The 15943-nt window shown below is 42.5% G+C and overlaps 2 protein-coding genes across 2 annotated transcripts; both read right to left on the bottom strand.

Moving 5' to 3' along the window:
• Positions 1-2386: 2386 nt before the first annotated feature.
• LOC130567514 (uncharacterized) lies at positions 2387-4373 on the bottom strand. Its single transcript, XM_057355694.1, has 2 exons — positions 3941-4373; positions 2387-3800 (listed from the first exon to the last, which is right to left on the bottom strand). The coding sequence occupies exons 1-2, from the start codon at positions 4371-4373 to the stop codon at positions 2398-2400; spliced, it is 1836 nt and encodes a 611-aa protein (XP_057211677.1). The 3' UTR covers positions 2387-2397.
• Positions 4374-6002: 1629 nt separating this feature from the next.
• maneal (mannosidase endo-alpha like) lies at positions 6003-15368 on the bottom strand. Its single transcript, XM_057355485.1, has 4 exons — positions 14218-15368; positions 13968-14077; positions 8723-8799; positions 6003-7411 (listed from the first exon to the last, which is right to left on the bottom strand). Exons 1-4 carry the CDS (start codon positions 14717-14719, stop codon positions 6775-6777), a joined length of 1326 nt encoding a protein of 441 aa, XP_057211468.1. The 5' UTR covers positions 14720-15368; the 3' UTR covers positions 6003-6774.
• Between the last annotated feature and the right edge of the window lie 575 nt (positions 15369-15943).

Genomic DNA, 15943 nt, shown 5'->3' with positions numbered 1-15943 from the left:
TGATGAATGTGCAGGGTTGTTTCTAAAACAAGGAAAATCCCTTTCTGTTGATTTCTTATCTTGTACAGGAAAAGTTTTGTACAAAATGTGTGTTCTTGTTTTTAAAAAAAAAATGCTTGATAAGAGGATTGATACCCCATGGCGTTCAGTTTTTAAATTGTGTGATAATGTAAAACCTGAATGGAGAGTGTTATATAAACCACCATTATCAAAAAGAACAGGAGACCTGCAGTGGAGAATTCTCCATGGAGCCATTGCAGTTAATGCTTTTATTTCTGTTTTGAATCCTAATAATAGTTCTGGTTGTCCTTTTTGCTCTCAAAGAGAAACAGTTTTTCATGCTTTTATGTATTGCTCTAGACTTGGGGCTTTATTAGTGTTGATCCAAAAATAATGTGTCAAATTTAAGGAGGATTTTGATCTCAAGACGTTTATTCATGGATTTAAGTATCTGCAGGAAAAACGTAATAAATTTCAATTAATGAATTTTATTCTTGGCCAAGCTAAATTGGCAATTTATATGAGCAGAAAAAGTAAAATAGAGCAAGGGTGTAATGATGATATACTTGTTGTTTTTGGGGCTTTACTCAAAGCAAGAATAATGATTGATTTTAATTTTTATAAAGACATGAATGATCGATCAACTTTTGAAAAGAAATGGTGCAGTAATGAAGTGTTATGTACAATAATTGAAGATAATTTATTTTTTTGTTTTTGAGTTATTTTGGTTTATAAAAAGAATTGTGAAAATATAGTTTGATGTTTGTTGTCTTTTGGAAAATTATCTGTTAATAAAGGTTTTTTCAAAAATCAAAAGTCTCTCTCTCTCTCTCTCTCTCTCTCTCTCTCTCTCTCTCTCTCTCTCTCTCCTCGCTTCCTAGCACATTTGTGTTTCATGTATTTGTTTGTTTTATGCGATCGTCATTGTTTTGTTTACCATGTAGAGTAAAGTTTAATTAACAACCATATATATTCATTTGTGATGGGTTTTCTGTATTCAAGCTCACAAGCTTGGTCCCTTCTGCTGTGTTTCGATTCGCTACCTTTGCTTTAAATCCTGTTTGGTAAAGTCACGTTACTTATGACCTTACTTATGAGCTGCTGGTGTAGCGTAGAGGGTGTGGATGGTTTCGTTGCGGTGGTACTGGCTTCTGGAAGAGAGGTGTCTGCTGCGGCAGAGAGAGATGGAAGCGCAGGCCCCTGCTGCAATGAAGTTGGCTTCTTGAGGAGAGGTGTATGCGGCGGAAGAGGAAGATGGAAGCGCTGGCCCCTGCGGGGGAGGTCGCTGCGGCGATACTGGCTTCTTGAGAAGAGCTGTCTGCTGCGGCAGAGAGGAGATGAAGGCGTGGGCCCCTGTGGGTGGTTGCTGCGGCGATTCTGGCTTCTGTAGGGAGGGGGGGCGTCTGCTGCGGCAGAGAGGAGATGGAGATACGGGCTCCTTTGGAGGCGGTTGTTGCAGTGAAGCTGGCTTCTTAGGAAGTGTATGCTGCGGTAGAGAAAGATGGAAGCGCGGGTCCCTGTGGGGGCGGTTGCTGCGGCGATACTGGCTTCTAGAGGAGAGATGTCTGCTGCGGCAGAGCACAAGTTGGCAGCACGGGCCCCTGCGGGATGATTGCTGCGGCAATACTGGCTTTGTAAAAGCCAAATTTGTTTCAGCAGGGTACGTGTTGGAAGCATGGGCCCCTGTGGAGGCGGTCGCTGCTGCGATACTGGCTTCTGTAGAATTGGTGTCTGCTGTGGCAGAGCATGAGTTGGAAGCGCTGGCCCCTGCGGGGGCGGTCGCTGCGGCGATACTGGCTTCTAGAGGAGGGATGTCTGCTGCGGCAGAGCACGAGTTGGAAGCGGGGCGATCGCTGCTGCGATACTGGATTCTGTAGAATTGGTGTCTGGTGTGGCAGAGCATGAGTTGGAAGCACGGGCCCCTGCGGGGGCGGTCGCTGCTGTGATGCTGGCCTCTAAGTGAGTGGTGTCTGCTGCTGCCGAAAGTAGATGGTGGCACGGGCCCCTGCGGGGCGGTCACTGCGGCGATGCTGGCTCCGTGTTGAGTGATGTCTGCTGCTACAGAAAGTAGATGGAGGCACGGGCCCCTGTGGGGGCGGTCGCTGCTGTGATGCTGGCCTCTGAGTGAGTGATGTCTGCTGCGGCAGAGAGGAGATGGAGGCATGGGCTCCTGTGGAGATGGTTGCTGCAATGTAGCTGGCTTCGAGGTCTGTCAGCTGTGGTAGAGAAAGATGGACGCGCGAACCCCTGCGGGGGCGGTCGCTGTGGCGATACTGGCTTCTTAAGGCTTGCCGACTGCTGTGGTGGAGAGAAGGAGGCGCTGGCCCTTGCGGGGGCGGTCGCTGTGCTGGCTGGTGAAGAGAAGGAGAAGCCTGGTATGAGGTAGGAAGGCTGAAGCTAGAATATTCGGGTGATGAGGGTGCGATGTGCCTCTCTGATAAGGGTACGGTCTGACCTGATGTAGCTTTTGAAAGCTTCTGATGTCCAGCGGCCGAGCGCTTGGATCTGAGACTGTGAGAGACCTTTTTGAGCGGCCGTGGTTGCCGCGCCTATGCGGAAGGAATGGCTGGAGAAGTGGCCTGCTGGGATGCTGGATTGGAGCAAAACGGATTTTAGGTGTTTTTGGAACCAGAAAGGTGTGTCGGGGCGGTTCGAGTCGTCTACAAAGAGAGGGTCTGATGGAGATTTTGCCTGTGATTTTCTGAACTGAAGGTAGGCTAAGAGGGTTTGGTAGGGTTGGATTTGGGACTGGAGATTGAAAATGTAGATGGTGTAACCTTTCCTGGTTTGATCCATCTTGCTCTGCTTTAAGAAGTATGAGATTGTCTCTGAATCGAGCACTGACAAGTCGGAGACTGTGGGGTCTACTTTTGGGTTGACACTGGATGTGGTGGAGATTTCCGAGCACCTTAGAAAACCGAAGAAGGCCAGAATGAACATGGCATCGAGTGTGTGGGCAGTATGTATGGAATGATATCCTCTGCGGAGTGTAGTAATGCATTTGGTTAGTATTTCTATGGTAATGGGTTGCCTGGCATCTGGCTGGGCGGGTTGGGCTCTCTGGATGCCCTTGATGAGCATGGATGCTTGAGGGCTGGCTATGGCTTGGGAGGGTGAGTTGAAAATGAGTTTGTGAAAAAAATTAATTCCACTTAGGTATCCTTTAATTGAACTGGCTTGGAAGTTTTTTATGGTGTTAAGGTATGAGATGAATGAAGTTATGGCGAGGAGGGAGAACTCGGGGAAGGGGAGGTTGTAAATCTGGTGGAATGATTTAAAGCTTTTCCATGCTGTGAGGTAGGATTGTAGGGTCCTGGGGGAGACGGCTTGGATGATGGAATTGAGGGAGGCGTCTAGGAGGTTTTTTAGTGGGTGGTTTATTGGAAGATCAGCTCCGAATATGGAGGTACAGGTGTTGGCCGGGGGTTTGCGTCTGGCACCAACAGCTTGAACTTCTGCTAGAATCTGTGTCCTGATGCTGCTTGAGACTGGAGGTGGTTCCATCGCCGGGGCGTTGAGCGGGACCGGCAGGGCTGCTGATGTAGCCAGCGAGAAGTGAGGGCGGGCCTGAATGAGAGAAAGGAGAGAGGGAATAGCGGCCGCTGGACCTGCCCGCGGAGGCAGCCTCACGCTGGCGGCGGCTTCCAGGGCGGGGGCTATAGGGAAGTAATATGGGCCGTGGCCTGGGAGAGGTTGGCCGTGGGCCTGAGGGAGGGTGGGTAAACCGGAGGCCAGGGCCTGAGTTGCTAGCGGAGGCAGCCTCACGCTAGTGGTCAACTGTGGCACCGCTGGCCAAGGGCCTGGTTTGGGAAAAGCAGCGGGGTAGGAGTAATCCAAGGCCTGCAGAGGAGATGTACTTGTTCCAACGGGGCGGCCGAGCGTTGATTGTAAGTCCGGGGTGGCGCCGTCGTGGGCTGTGAGCTCTTGCGGCTTGGGAGACCGGGGTGTGGCCTAGACTCGCCGAAGGCTTTGGGCGGCGACCTGACAACAACCGGCCTCGTCGCGCCGAGGTGGCGGATTGCCCGGGCCGGGCGTATTGAGAGCCAGGAGCTGGGCCCGGTTTGGCGGCAGCCATCAGCTGCGGAGAGGACCTCGGCGGAGGAACTCTGGAATGGAGCGAAGCATAAAGTCCATAAAGTTCTGCTTTGTTCATCCTTCGGCTGAAATGGACTTCCTGGTTGGTGAGGGCCTGCCTTAGGCTCGCGACAGTCCACTTGTGATGTCCGGGATGGTGGGGAGAACTGAAGCGTATGAAGACGCTGGAGAAGAGTGTTGGTTGTGAGGCGGTGTTTTGCCTCGGCGCTTCGTGGCGCGGGTTGCAGAGTGGAGAGCCGGGCGGCCTCGTAGCTGAGCCGCGGTCTCGATTTCTGCATCCTGTTCGGGGCTGGAAATCTGGGACACACTTGATCACGTCGAAAAATCCTTGGCGGTATGCCTGTCATTTTTTGGAGTCTCTGACATTCTTAGAGCTTGTAGAGATGGTGCAGGTAAGACGGCTTGTCTATTTATAGGAACGCTGCTTTGAGCTGGTAGGTTGGATGCAGTGATTGCTGATTACGGATCAGCCGGGCTGATTATCTGCTCCGGCTCCTCCCGAACTTTGTTAAATTAAACATAATTTCTTCTGTTGCTTCTGTACTTTCTTCTGTTATGTCTGTAATTTCTTCTGTTACATCTGTAATTTCTTCTGTTACATCTGTACTTTCTTCAGTTGCATTTTTACTTTCTTATTTTGTGTTTGTACTTTCTTCTGTTGCATCTGTGCTTTCTTCTATTACATCTGAACTGTCTTCTGTTGCGTCTGTACTTTCATATTTTGTGTCTGTACTTTTTTCTGTTACGTCTGTACTTTCTTATTTTCTGTCTGAACTTTTTTCTGTTACGTCTTTATTTCTTCTGTTACGTTGGTCACCAAGACCAATTCTTAGTGTATGTAAACATACTTGGCAATGAAGTTCTTTCTGTTTCTGATGTCCATAATATTCGAAGTACTTCATCCAAGACCTTTACAGCACAAATGACTGAAAAACTAAAATAAATGCTTTGACAAACATACAAACTTCAGATTTCTGCTTTTGAACCTCGTGTAGCCCCGTTATTGTACAGCTGTCACTTTGGCAAGATTTGTTTACACTGTACAGTGGTTATATAAGCAGAGCGATGAGCAGAGTCTGTCCTATGTGATGCCTCATAATGACTAGAGCTTTGGACAACTGCCTATGGGTACTCACAGTTGTGATCACAAATGTACATACATTTATAAAGAACATGTACTGTATATCGTGGCAGTCCATCGGTCTGTATAGACTATTATTACATGGCTCGTTGTCAGAATGCTTGATTCTGATTGGCCAGTTGTGACATTTGCAGGTTCATATTCCCAGATAACAACCCATCAAAACTAATAACACACTGTAACCTGGATGCAGCAAATCATTTTGACCGTTTTTTTTACAAATTAAATAGAAATATGTCTTTTAATAAAATATATGACATTATATTGTCATATTATATTGCCTGTTCGAGACATTTGAACGTCGTTTCTTAACTTAAAACCGAAAGTAAACGGCCTTTCCTTGCGGAAGATCTGCATTCGGTAAAAATGAGCTAATAAAATATTTCAAATTCACATTTCATGTCCAGGTTTTTCCTCATGTGGCAAGCAGCCGTGTAATAAGCCCGTCGGGGCTTATTTCTGCGATAACAACCGGCTGCCTGTACATGATCCCTTACATATTAGCTCAATATTAGGTAGCAAAAACTGGATAAAACCTGTTCAGATGAGGTCAATTACTCTTGTGAAATAAAACAGCATTCAAATGACTAAATTATTTGGCAATAATCTGTCGACCTGCAGTGTTCTAAAATTCACACTTCTGATATCCTATTTAAAATAAACGAACATTAGTCAATTGATTTTACAGTATAATCTACCTGCGTGACCAAGGTGATTTTTATCCAGCTATTTTTTAAATATATATATACAGTATATGAATGATTTACAAACATTTACATAGAAATTATTTTTTTAATCATGTTATCATGTTGTGTCAATCTCACAACCATTACACAAGTACTGTTTAATTTTGAATATTACACATGTAAATTACTATAGCTCCAGCCCTTCCAAGACCCTGCAGAGAAAAAGCAGACTGAGAAAATAAATGGAGAGATGAAAATACATTATGCATAATTTTTCAGTATGATTTCCATGAAATAATAAATTCAGTCTTTTTCACACACACACACACACAAACAAACAAACCACCAGCAATCACAGGGATATTTAAAAATGTCACACAAAAACACAGAGTAACAGAAGTCCTGTTAAAAGGCATGTCAAAGGCCTAATTCAACCAAAAATCATAAAGCACTAGTAAAGTAAATAATACTGGTTTGAGCAATCACACTATGCCACACTTAAATAAGCGGAAGTGTAAATGGGATTGAATAATAATGTTAATTTCTAGTGCTCAATCTAAATAGCTCAACAGTTTCAGGGGCCGTGTTATGTCTTTTATGCTCAAGTTTTTAGATGGCCCCTTCTTTTACTTTAATGAAATAATAGTGTGAGTAAATGATAACAAAATGTTTAAATCAACCTTATAATACTTGCATCAATCTGTGAACAAGATGTACAGAAAATGAAGAGTTAATGTAGATTGACCTTGTTGAACTAGCTGCCTTTAAAACATAAGAATCAATTAAAGGATAACAATTGATAATGACAGTACGAAGACGATGTCAATGAAAAACTTGAGTAACAGGGTCCAATCACATAAGCCACTGCTCTTTCTCTTTACTAAAATGCTCCGCCCACTTTCTGGTAAGCTCCAGGTAATGGTCTGGCTGATGGGGTTTGTAGTCCAAATACAGACGAGCCACAGTCTTCTTAGGCACGGCTCTCTCGATCTGAGTTCCCTCATGCCATTCATTAAATGAGGTTATCGTGATGATATCCGGCCTCACGGACATCGCCGCCTGCAAAGACGTCTCGTAATATCGCCCGTTCACGCGGTTGCGTGTATTGTGATTGTTCCAGGGACGGACGGCGGTGTCTATGTAACCGGGCCCTGCGCTCGGCACGAACAGCAAGTTGCTCTTGTCGCAGAAAGCTTTGATAGCTTTCCAGTTCTGGTGAGAAGCTCCGAAGGAGAAACCGTTGGAGGCAAAGTAAGTGTACATGCCGTCAAAACCTCCGGACAGGATGTCGTGCTTGTGGCGCTCTTCCACGATGAGCGCGACGAAGATGCCGTCGTAAGGGGTTCCTCGGAGACTGTGAGACCCTCGAGAGGTTAGCAGCTCGGCCCAGCCCTCGGGCGGGGTCAGGTACGAGTCGTACACGTAGAAGAGTGGAAGGACCTTCCCAGTGCTGGACTTGAACCTGTAGAAAGCACCGTGTTTGCCGTATCTGAGAAGAGATTTCAGGAGACACGAGTTTATTTATGCAGAGAGTTCCGCAGGATTGAGCCTGTCTCAGTGTTTTCTGATGATGGTCAATTCAGATCTCTGTATGGGTCATACTGTCTGTTGTACTGTAGGACTGCTTGTTTATGGAAAAATCTCATGCGATTATTACAGTTAATGGCAATAAAGTGATAGTTCACCCAAAATTCTGTTATCGTTTACTCACCCTCTTGTCATTTCTTTCTTCTGCTGAACACAAAAGAAGATCTTTTAAAAAATGTTGTTAACTGGACCCCTTTCACTTGCATTGGTTTTGTGTCCATACAATAGAAATGAATGGGGGCCAGTGCTGGTCGGTTACTAACTTTCTTCAAAATATCTTCTTTTGTGTTTTATGGAAGGTTTGAAATGACAAGAGGGTGAGTAAATCATGACAGAATTTTCATTTTTGGGTGAACTATTACTTTAATATCTATATTGAGATTTACATATACTGTTTTTTATCATGTCTTTTCCCTTGTATCTAGCATATATATTATTTTCTCTACTGTTTGTTCTACGATGTATTTTCTGTAAAGCTTTTTTGCAACAGTGCAAGAGAAATAAACTTGAACTGAATTTTTGTGCTCTGAACATATGGCAGGAAACACAGGGTGCTGGAGAGCCGCTTGTACTACGATGCTCCGCCATGTAAACCTATACTTCACTTCTCACATCCGTACTGCGTATCTTTTTCCTGCTCTTTAGTGCTGCTAGAGCTGAATAAATATAATGGACTCATTTTACTGTGGAGTGGATGTTCTACTATTATAGATAGTTCCAAGTCACCTTCATTTATGTAATGCTTTATACAATACAGATTGTTTTAAGCAGCTTTACAGTAAAGTTCATGAATTATTGAAAGTGCTGCTGTTAAGGGAATCACATTGGGTATAGCTTTGGTAAAAGTGAAATGTAGTTTAAATGTTGCACACTATAAACTCAACGATAACCGCTTTGTGAAGGACAATAATGAACCATTAGGGTACTATCTGTCCTAAACAGAACTGGTATGTCCCAAATCATAGCATCTGTTATCCTGCAATACCATCGGGTCATGTTACATCATGTATGATTCATGAAATATAAGGCTGCTATTTTTAAAACATCACTCCGTCTTTTAGCACAGCAGGCAGGATTACATTTCAGCTTCATCTCTGGAGTTAAAGTCACTCTGATCATTCATACGGAAAAGGGCAAAAGCTTCAGTTTGCAAGGTTTTAGAGTTGGAAAAGTGTTGCTCTCATTGACTTAGAGGTGAGGGGGCGCAACCTACTTGTCAATGATGTATTTGATGTTGTCATGCACACTGAGGTCCGTCCGGCCTTTGTAGGGCTGCAGGTGAAACGCAACCTGCAAAAGATGAAAGTGACAAAGCTGTCACACACACTTTTAAAAAAAGCTTGTTTTTGGTAACTAAAGATAGGTCTCAACCCAATTGACAATTGTAATGTTTTACTAGCATGGCCTGTTTTACATCGATTCGGTTTTGACCACATTTGTGGAACAAAATGTCATAAAACAGGTTACAAAATGTCACTGGCTGTAAATCCTAAAACACTAAGCATTGTAGTTCAAAAATAATCTCAGAAATGTGTGGTCCATTTAAAGTGTTTTATTTCCTTTGTTTACACCCCCCTTTTACTTTTATGTTAAATATGTCTGAATTTGAATGTTTGGGTAAACTGATTTCAAGTTCACCATTGAAAACTGTTCCATGTGGCAATATTCCAATATTAAAATGTATTTAAGAAATGTATGTTTTGCTTTTTTGTCGAAATACTGTATAAACATGATTTAAATACAATTTTGTTTATATTTGGTCCAATTCCAAAATGACAATAGCTGTACCCTTACCAACCAGAGAGTGACAGAAGGCTGTGATGTTATCAAATGTTTGAATAGAAGAAATGACACTTTAAAACAACAGAGCTGCATATTTACTTGATACATTTTCAGACAACATTTAGATTCCATTTTGGGGGACTTTCCAAACCCCTCTGTATGCCAGTCTTTCACGCATTTATCCGAGATACTGATATAATGCTGACGGAAGACTTTCTCAAAGGCTCACAAACACAAAGGCTCACAAACATGGAGACAATAGTTTCACAGACGTTCTTCTTTACACAGACGGTTGAACTGCGAAGGTTTCAAATGAGAGAAAACAAAAGCAAACACCTACTACAGTGCCAGTCCAGAAGGTCTTTCTTAACAGTTTCTATGGTAACCCGCAATTGGTGACATAGCTGGCTTTGTCATGGACAGTTTGAAACTAGACATCTTTAGAAACAGGTTTGAAACATCAACCCCTGTTCTGCTACAGTACGTCACACCATGCAGTCTTAAATAGAAAGTAGATGTTTAAACTAAACACAGACACTAAACATCATCAATGACACTTGGCAACATTTCTGTTCACACTGCATCAACATTTTTCTGTTCTGATTCAATTTAAATATGAAAAGTGCAAAGATAAAAATAAGATTAAAAAGGGATTACTGTTTATGCTTATACTGCATCAAAATTGCTCAATCATTCACTACATTTCAAAGTGACATACTAGTCATCCTCAACTGGCGTACCGCGCGCGGGCCACGCGTTCCGCGAAACATAGACTAATAAACCATTTAAAACATTTGACTATTTTGATTGTTTAAATTGAGCCGTGCGTCTATACAATGGAGAATCACATCACACGCGCTCTCAGGAACATTTATGTAATTGATATTTTGCCGCTATATCCTCTAAAATCTTTTTACACGGCTCATTGCTTGATTCTGATTGGCCAGTCGCGACATTTGGCAGGTTCGTTATTCCCAGATAAAAATCTTTTTGACAGGTTTTTTTGACAAATTAAATATATCTTTTAAAGATGCCATGAATTAAAACCACAATTTTAACCCGAGCTTTTGTTATATAAGAGGGAATCGTATTCACGCGAACATGATGTAAGTGTCAGAACTGAAAACGCTCTTGTTACTGAGATTACAACTGTTATTGACACCAGGCCCAGCGAACGCCAGGTTCTGGAATGCACCTATCTATGATGTCATCTATGATGATAGGTTGAACACCGCCTCCATAGAAAAATATCAACGCCTACTTCTCTAGTAACAAGTAACACAAGTGGACCAGATAGAGCGAGCAAGCAATAAACAAACATGCTGTTAAAGATCGCTAAATATTGTGCCATCCCTGGTTGTGGAGGAACACAGTCGCTGCATAACCTTCCTTCGGATTCCGATATTATTAAATGCGTGGTTAAAGTTTATTTTTAAAGACGTTCCAGCTCATGCGGGAAAAACATGGAGCGTTTGTTCATTTCATTTCTCTGAGGATTCCTTCGTGAACAAGGCACAGGTCGACGGTGGATTTGTGGAGAGACTAAAATTAAAAAGCAGTGCTGTGCCATCAATATTGGATCCGATAGGAATGGCGCAGCAATCTTATGTGAGTAAAACATTTTTGTATATGCATCACTATTGCTTTGTTAGAGATCGCTTGATATGCCCTGAGCACTATTCGCACGGGATTAGTGTTACCTGGGGACCTCTAGTCATTTGTATTAATTGCAGAGGTTGTCTGTGATCTTAATCCCGTGCGAATCGGGATCTCTGTGATTTGGCGGGCTCATATATCATATATAGGTTTAATCCACCGTTTGCGAATAATGGAGGCTGTTTTGAAGTGTTTTGGTATTATTTCGGATGCTGGGTCATATCCATAAGTTACCAGGAGTCTCCCGTTTGTTTATTTATCATGGAAACTCTTGTAACATTTGAGATCTGCGATCGCAGTGATCTTCTGTCCGGTTCGCGATCACGGGTCTCAAATGCTGACAGGTACGGTCATATATCACTAAACACCATACAACTACGTATAGGCTATACAAACTATACGCAAAGCCTTGCCATCACATCCGGGAAATAAGTCAGTAAATTTGAGTAAAATCATCCCGTGCGAATGCGTCACATGAAATACTGATGTGGGGAGGTCATTTATAAATCACACGAGGTCCCCTCGTGCTAATGTGTAACCTAACGTTACGTGTCTAACCAAATTCACAGAAGGCTCCAACTAAGTTTACTGCGCAAACTGCTATCCAATCATAGCAGTGGGCGTTTACTTCCAAGTCTTCATGGCGGAATGCCCATTCAAACCGATCGTTTGTCAAGCCGGTCTCAAAACCAGGGTAGAAAATAGCCTATTACTTATTGATTTTGATGTTTTTAAATGTAAAAACCATGCGAACGTCATAAGTAGACCTCATACAACAGTATAAAACAATAAACAAGCCCAGTTCATCACACCTTTAATAATATATATGACATTACTGTATATTAAACCAAATTGCCTGTTCGTGACATTTGAACATCGTTTCTTACCTTAAAACCGAAACTAACGGCTTTCCCTGCGGAAGGTCTGCATTCGGTGAAAATGAGCTGAAAAAACATTTCAAATTCACATTTCATGTCCAGTTTTTTTCTCATGTGGCAAGTAGCCGTGTCATAAGCGGGATAATGTACAAGCAGCCGGTTGTTATCGCAGAAATAAGCCCCGACAGTGTGGTACAAGATCACATTGTCCTGCTCACACTGTCGGAGCTTATTTCTGCGATAACAACCGGCTGCTTGTATATTATCCCTTACATAGCGTCAAACGCACTTCGTTTTAACCCTTTCCGTTCCGTGTGCGCTGCTTCTCTCCCGCCAAAGAAGCACTGCATGAAGAGCAGCAGACACGTGCTTATTTTAACAACAGTAGTGCAGACACGCAGAGTAGATAAACACAAAGACACATGTCTAAGTGTATTAAATATGGCTGAATAAACATTCAGTGAAAAATGGCCTTGAGCATGTTTATTAAAGGGATAGTTTACCCAAAAATGAAAATTCTGTCAACATTTACTCACCTCCGAGTTGTTCCAAATCTGTATAAATGTATTTGTTCTGCTAAACACAAAGTAAGATATTTGGAAGAATGTGAGTAACCAAACAGATCTCATCCCCAATTGACTCCCATAGTATTTGTTTTTCCCTACTATGGCAGTAAAAGGGGGATGATAACTTTTTGGTTACTGACATTCTTCAAAATATCTTACTTTGTGTTCAGCAGAACAAAGAAATTTATACAGGTTTGGAACAACTTGAGAGTAAGTAAATGATGACAGAATTTTCATTTTTCTGTTTTTCATTTTCAACTATCCCTTTAAATGCAGTGGCAACTATTAATTCAGCCTGTAAACCTTGCTATGCCTTTAAATCAATCTAAATGATACCAAGGGCAAGAAAGAATTGTCACATTGCACTAGACTCCAAGAGAGTTTCTCAAAACAAGCAATCAAGTGGATTTAGTCAAGGAAAGTAAAAATAAATCAATGGGTGGAAAGAGGGAAGAGGTCACTGCTGGGCCAGACTGAAACATGACATAACACACACGCCGCTTCTTTGTTTCCTAGAAGGGCAGTGCTGTCTCTCAGTTAATCACCGGTGACCCACAAGGGTGGGTGCTGGGTGCCCTCCTCTTCTAGATATTAATAACCTCAGATCAATCACAAATAAATCATAGATGACACACAGTGCCAACCTGACAAACCCACGATCCCATCTCTGTGCGCAAGATCATTTTTCCCTCAAAACTTTCTGATTTCAAAAACAAATACTCTGCTGACAACAGTAGCAAGACATATAGAGAAACTTTGATTCCACATCACTGCTGAAGCATCAGAGGATTCATGATGGGGGAGAAGAATGAATTCCTGTTTCCAAACAATGTAAGTAATGGGCTCTTCTGAGCATCTTTCATTTCGTTTATACAGTAAATGGCTGTCAACTGAAGCACTAATACTGTACATGAATTTATGCCACATAAATTGATCATTAAATGACTTTAAAATCACCACACAGGAATAACACAGGCTCTTAGAGACAGCAGCAGGCTTAATCGCGAGTACACATGTCCATATAGACTTCTGTAAAGTGTCAAAGTGACAAATCACATAGTTCATCCACAATGTCACAAACAACTGCAGTGAGATTAAAAACGGACAATTTATATATTTAAGAGACACACCAGAAAAGACTGGTACTGTACATACAGTTACCCGTACTAGTACCAAGAAAAAACACACATCGCCTGCCTGTGATAACAAAACATTTTTTGGGGTGATTTACTATTTTCTACATGAAATCATCCTACATAATGTAAAGAACTTTCTGTGAAAGTATAATCTTGTTTTCTTTAATATAGACTGAGTAATATTAAGCAACAATAACCAAACATTGTCTAAATATTTTTTGCCAACAAGTTACCATTTTTGAAAGTACAAAAGTACTTTCATGGGCAGTGGCAAATTTATTTTCTTGAAATAATGTACACATATAGACCATCAGGTTTGATAGAATATCCCTCAAATATTCCTGTATAAGCCTTCTCTTACATTAGTAAAAATAAAACGCATGACCTCAGTGTTTCAGTAAGCATTCAAATAAGGTTTTAACGAATCTCTCACCAGTTACCTTGATACTGTGTCTATGGGCAGCATCCATAACAGCAGGCACTAGATCCTCTGAGGCTTTGCCATGTTCATCTGCCACACCGGGCGGGTACCAGGACAGCACCACTACACCTGACAGACGAAAACATGAACAGCAGCACATGCTGGATCTGTTACAATCCTGATGCATTTTCTGTACAGTATTTTAAAGGGAGTTACACTTTAGAAAAGCAAAAATAATCAGCAATTTCTCAGTTTGCTGGCCGTATAACCTGCAGCTGCAGCTTCTATCTGTGCCATGTGCGACTCAATGACATCTGGATCTCTGGAGCTGTAGGGTCCCAGATCAGGGTAATAACTGGACGCGATGTCATCCGGAGGGCTGTGTCGCCCGTTAGGGTGACTGGCAGCGATTTTAGGGTCCCAGTGTGGTACCAGCACGTGGTCCCAGTGTATATAACTGCCGTCCATCTGTGGAGCGCCATACCATAAATAATAGAAGATGTGGATGTCGTAGAATATGCTGTGGTCTGGACCGGAGTTGGAGAACACTATCTTTGTATCGCTTCCAATTCCGGTCCGACCTGCTGCTTCAGCCAAAGGATTGGGTCTCTGGTCCGTTCTCTCTCCAACCACAGGCATTAACTCCATTCCCGGTGCCAGATCGGAGAAACCGTCGGTGGGTTTGAGGGTTCGTAGGCCCATCATAGTGCCGAAAATGAAGAGAGTGAAGAGAAGAAGAGCCACGCACGCTTTCCTGCGTAACCTGTTCATGGTCGCTGTCCGTGGTGCTGCCGATGAAGTTCAGAGAGAGGTTCGCGTGATGAACACCTTCGCCAAATTCCGTCTTCCGGTTCACCCGGACTTCTGTTCGGCACTTTGGATCGGTCGCCCGGTTCTGTCACGTACCCATTACGTTCAAGATGCTGTCGATTTCATGTGGGCGTAGTTGTAACGTGCTTATAGCGTGCAGTAGGGATATTCAGCTCTATTTCCCATCACAAACTAGCACATTCGCACCCTGACAGCGACTGCTTTATCACAAACGAAACACTGCACTGCGCATGTCCTGAAGACTCGAACCCTTCGCGCAAAGACGTCGGTTTATCGGCCAGCGCGAGGTTCCACACGTCCGCTTTATATCGACGACGAAAGCTTCGATAACGATCACGCATTTCTCATATGCAACAATACATCGGTCTCCATTTTATTTGCGTTGCATCCGACACGCGGTCCTGACGCCGGGGGTGTCTTTAGCTCTGTCTCTAGTGTTCAATGATCCTTTTGTTACTGGAGGGTGGAGCTTCTGGGGTTTGTCCATGTTCACGCATGCGCTAGCAAACAAGACAGCATACCGATTTACTGCATTCTGTGCTGTGTAGGCTGTATCAAACTGCTGAGAGATTACTGGCAAAACACTCGAGAGAAGCATATCGTGCAATTTTAGATCTCTGTGACTTTTTTCAGCAGAACACAAAACACAAAAAATCCACTGATAGAAGTAAACGGAACACAAAAATTTTAGTAATTTAATTTAGAAATCATGCGTCCTCTGTTTTGTATTGTCCTATTTTACATATACAATTTAACGAACACATCAAGTTAAAAATCATATGTTTTTCACACACAGCTATTGTTTCACTTCCGAATGTCTATATATATTAACACGAGTCATTTACTTGAATGATTGATTGACCATTAACATGTTGAGACTCATGAGGACAAAGTGTCTGATATTTTTCATATCTGTGGTGTTCAGCTAACGAAAGGCTATTCTTGTATTCTTGGATGGTGTGAGGGTAAGTAAATTATGAGAGAATTTCTACACTGTAAAATATGATTAGATTTCATGAAATTAATTGAGTAAACTTAACTTAATACAATTGTGTTCTTGTTTTTTTTTAACCAAAATTAAAATTAAAATTATAGAAATATCTTGGAATTCTAAATGTACAAATAATTGAGTGAATTCAACTTAATTTTATCACGTTCAACCCA

This window comes from Triplophysa rosa, linkage group LG16, assembly GCF_024868665.1.
Source record: "Triplophysa rosa linkage group LG16, Trosa_1v2, whole genome shotgun sequence".
Classification (NCBI taxonomy): Eukaryota; Metazoa; Chordata; class Actinopteri; order Cypriniformes; family Nemacheilidae; genus Triplophysa; species Triplophysa rosa.
Note: the sequence above shows the minus strand (reverse complement) of the source record. Positions and strands in the feature narration are given on the sequence as shown.

Bases quoted from the DNA above. Each gene is read 5' to 3' on its own strand.
- LOC130567514 (XM_057355694.1), bottom strand. From the start codon at position 4,373: ATGCAGAAATCGAGACCGCGGCTCAGCTACGAGGCCGCCCGGCTCTCC. The intron at 3,801-3,940 runs GTCTCCCAAGCC...TTCCCAAACCAG, and splicing joins CGAGTCTAGGCCACACCCCG to GCCCTTGGCCAGCGGTGCCA.
- maneal (XM_057355485.1), bottom strand. From the start codon at position 14,719: ATGAACAGGTTACGCAGGAAAGCGTGCGTGGCTCTTCTTCTCTTCACT. The intron at 14,078-14,217 runs GTTATACGGCCA...TTCGTCTGTCAG, and splicing joins GATAGAAGCTGCAGCTGCAG to GTGTAGTGGTGCTGTCCTGG. The intron at 7,412-8,722 runs GTAGGTTGCGCC...ATCTCTTCTCAG, and splicing joins ATCAAATACATCATTGACAA to ATACGGCAAACACGGTGCTT.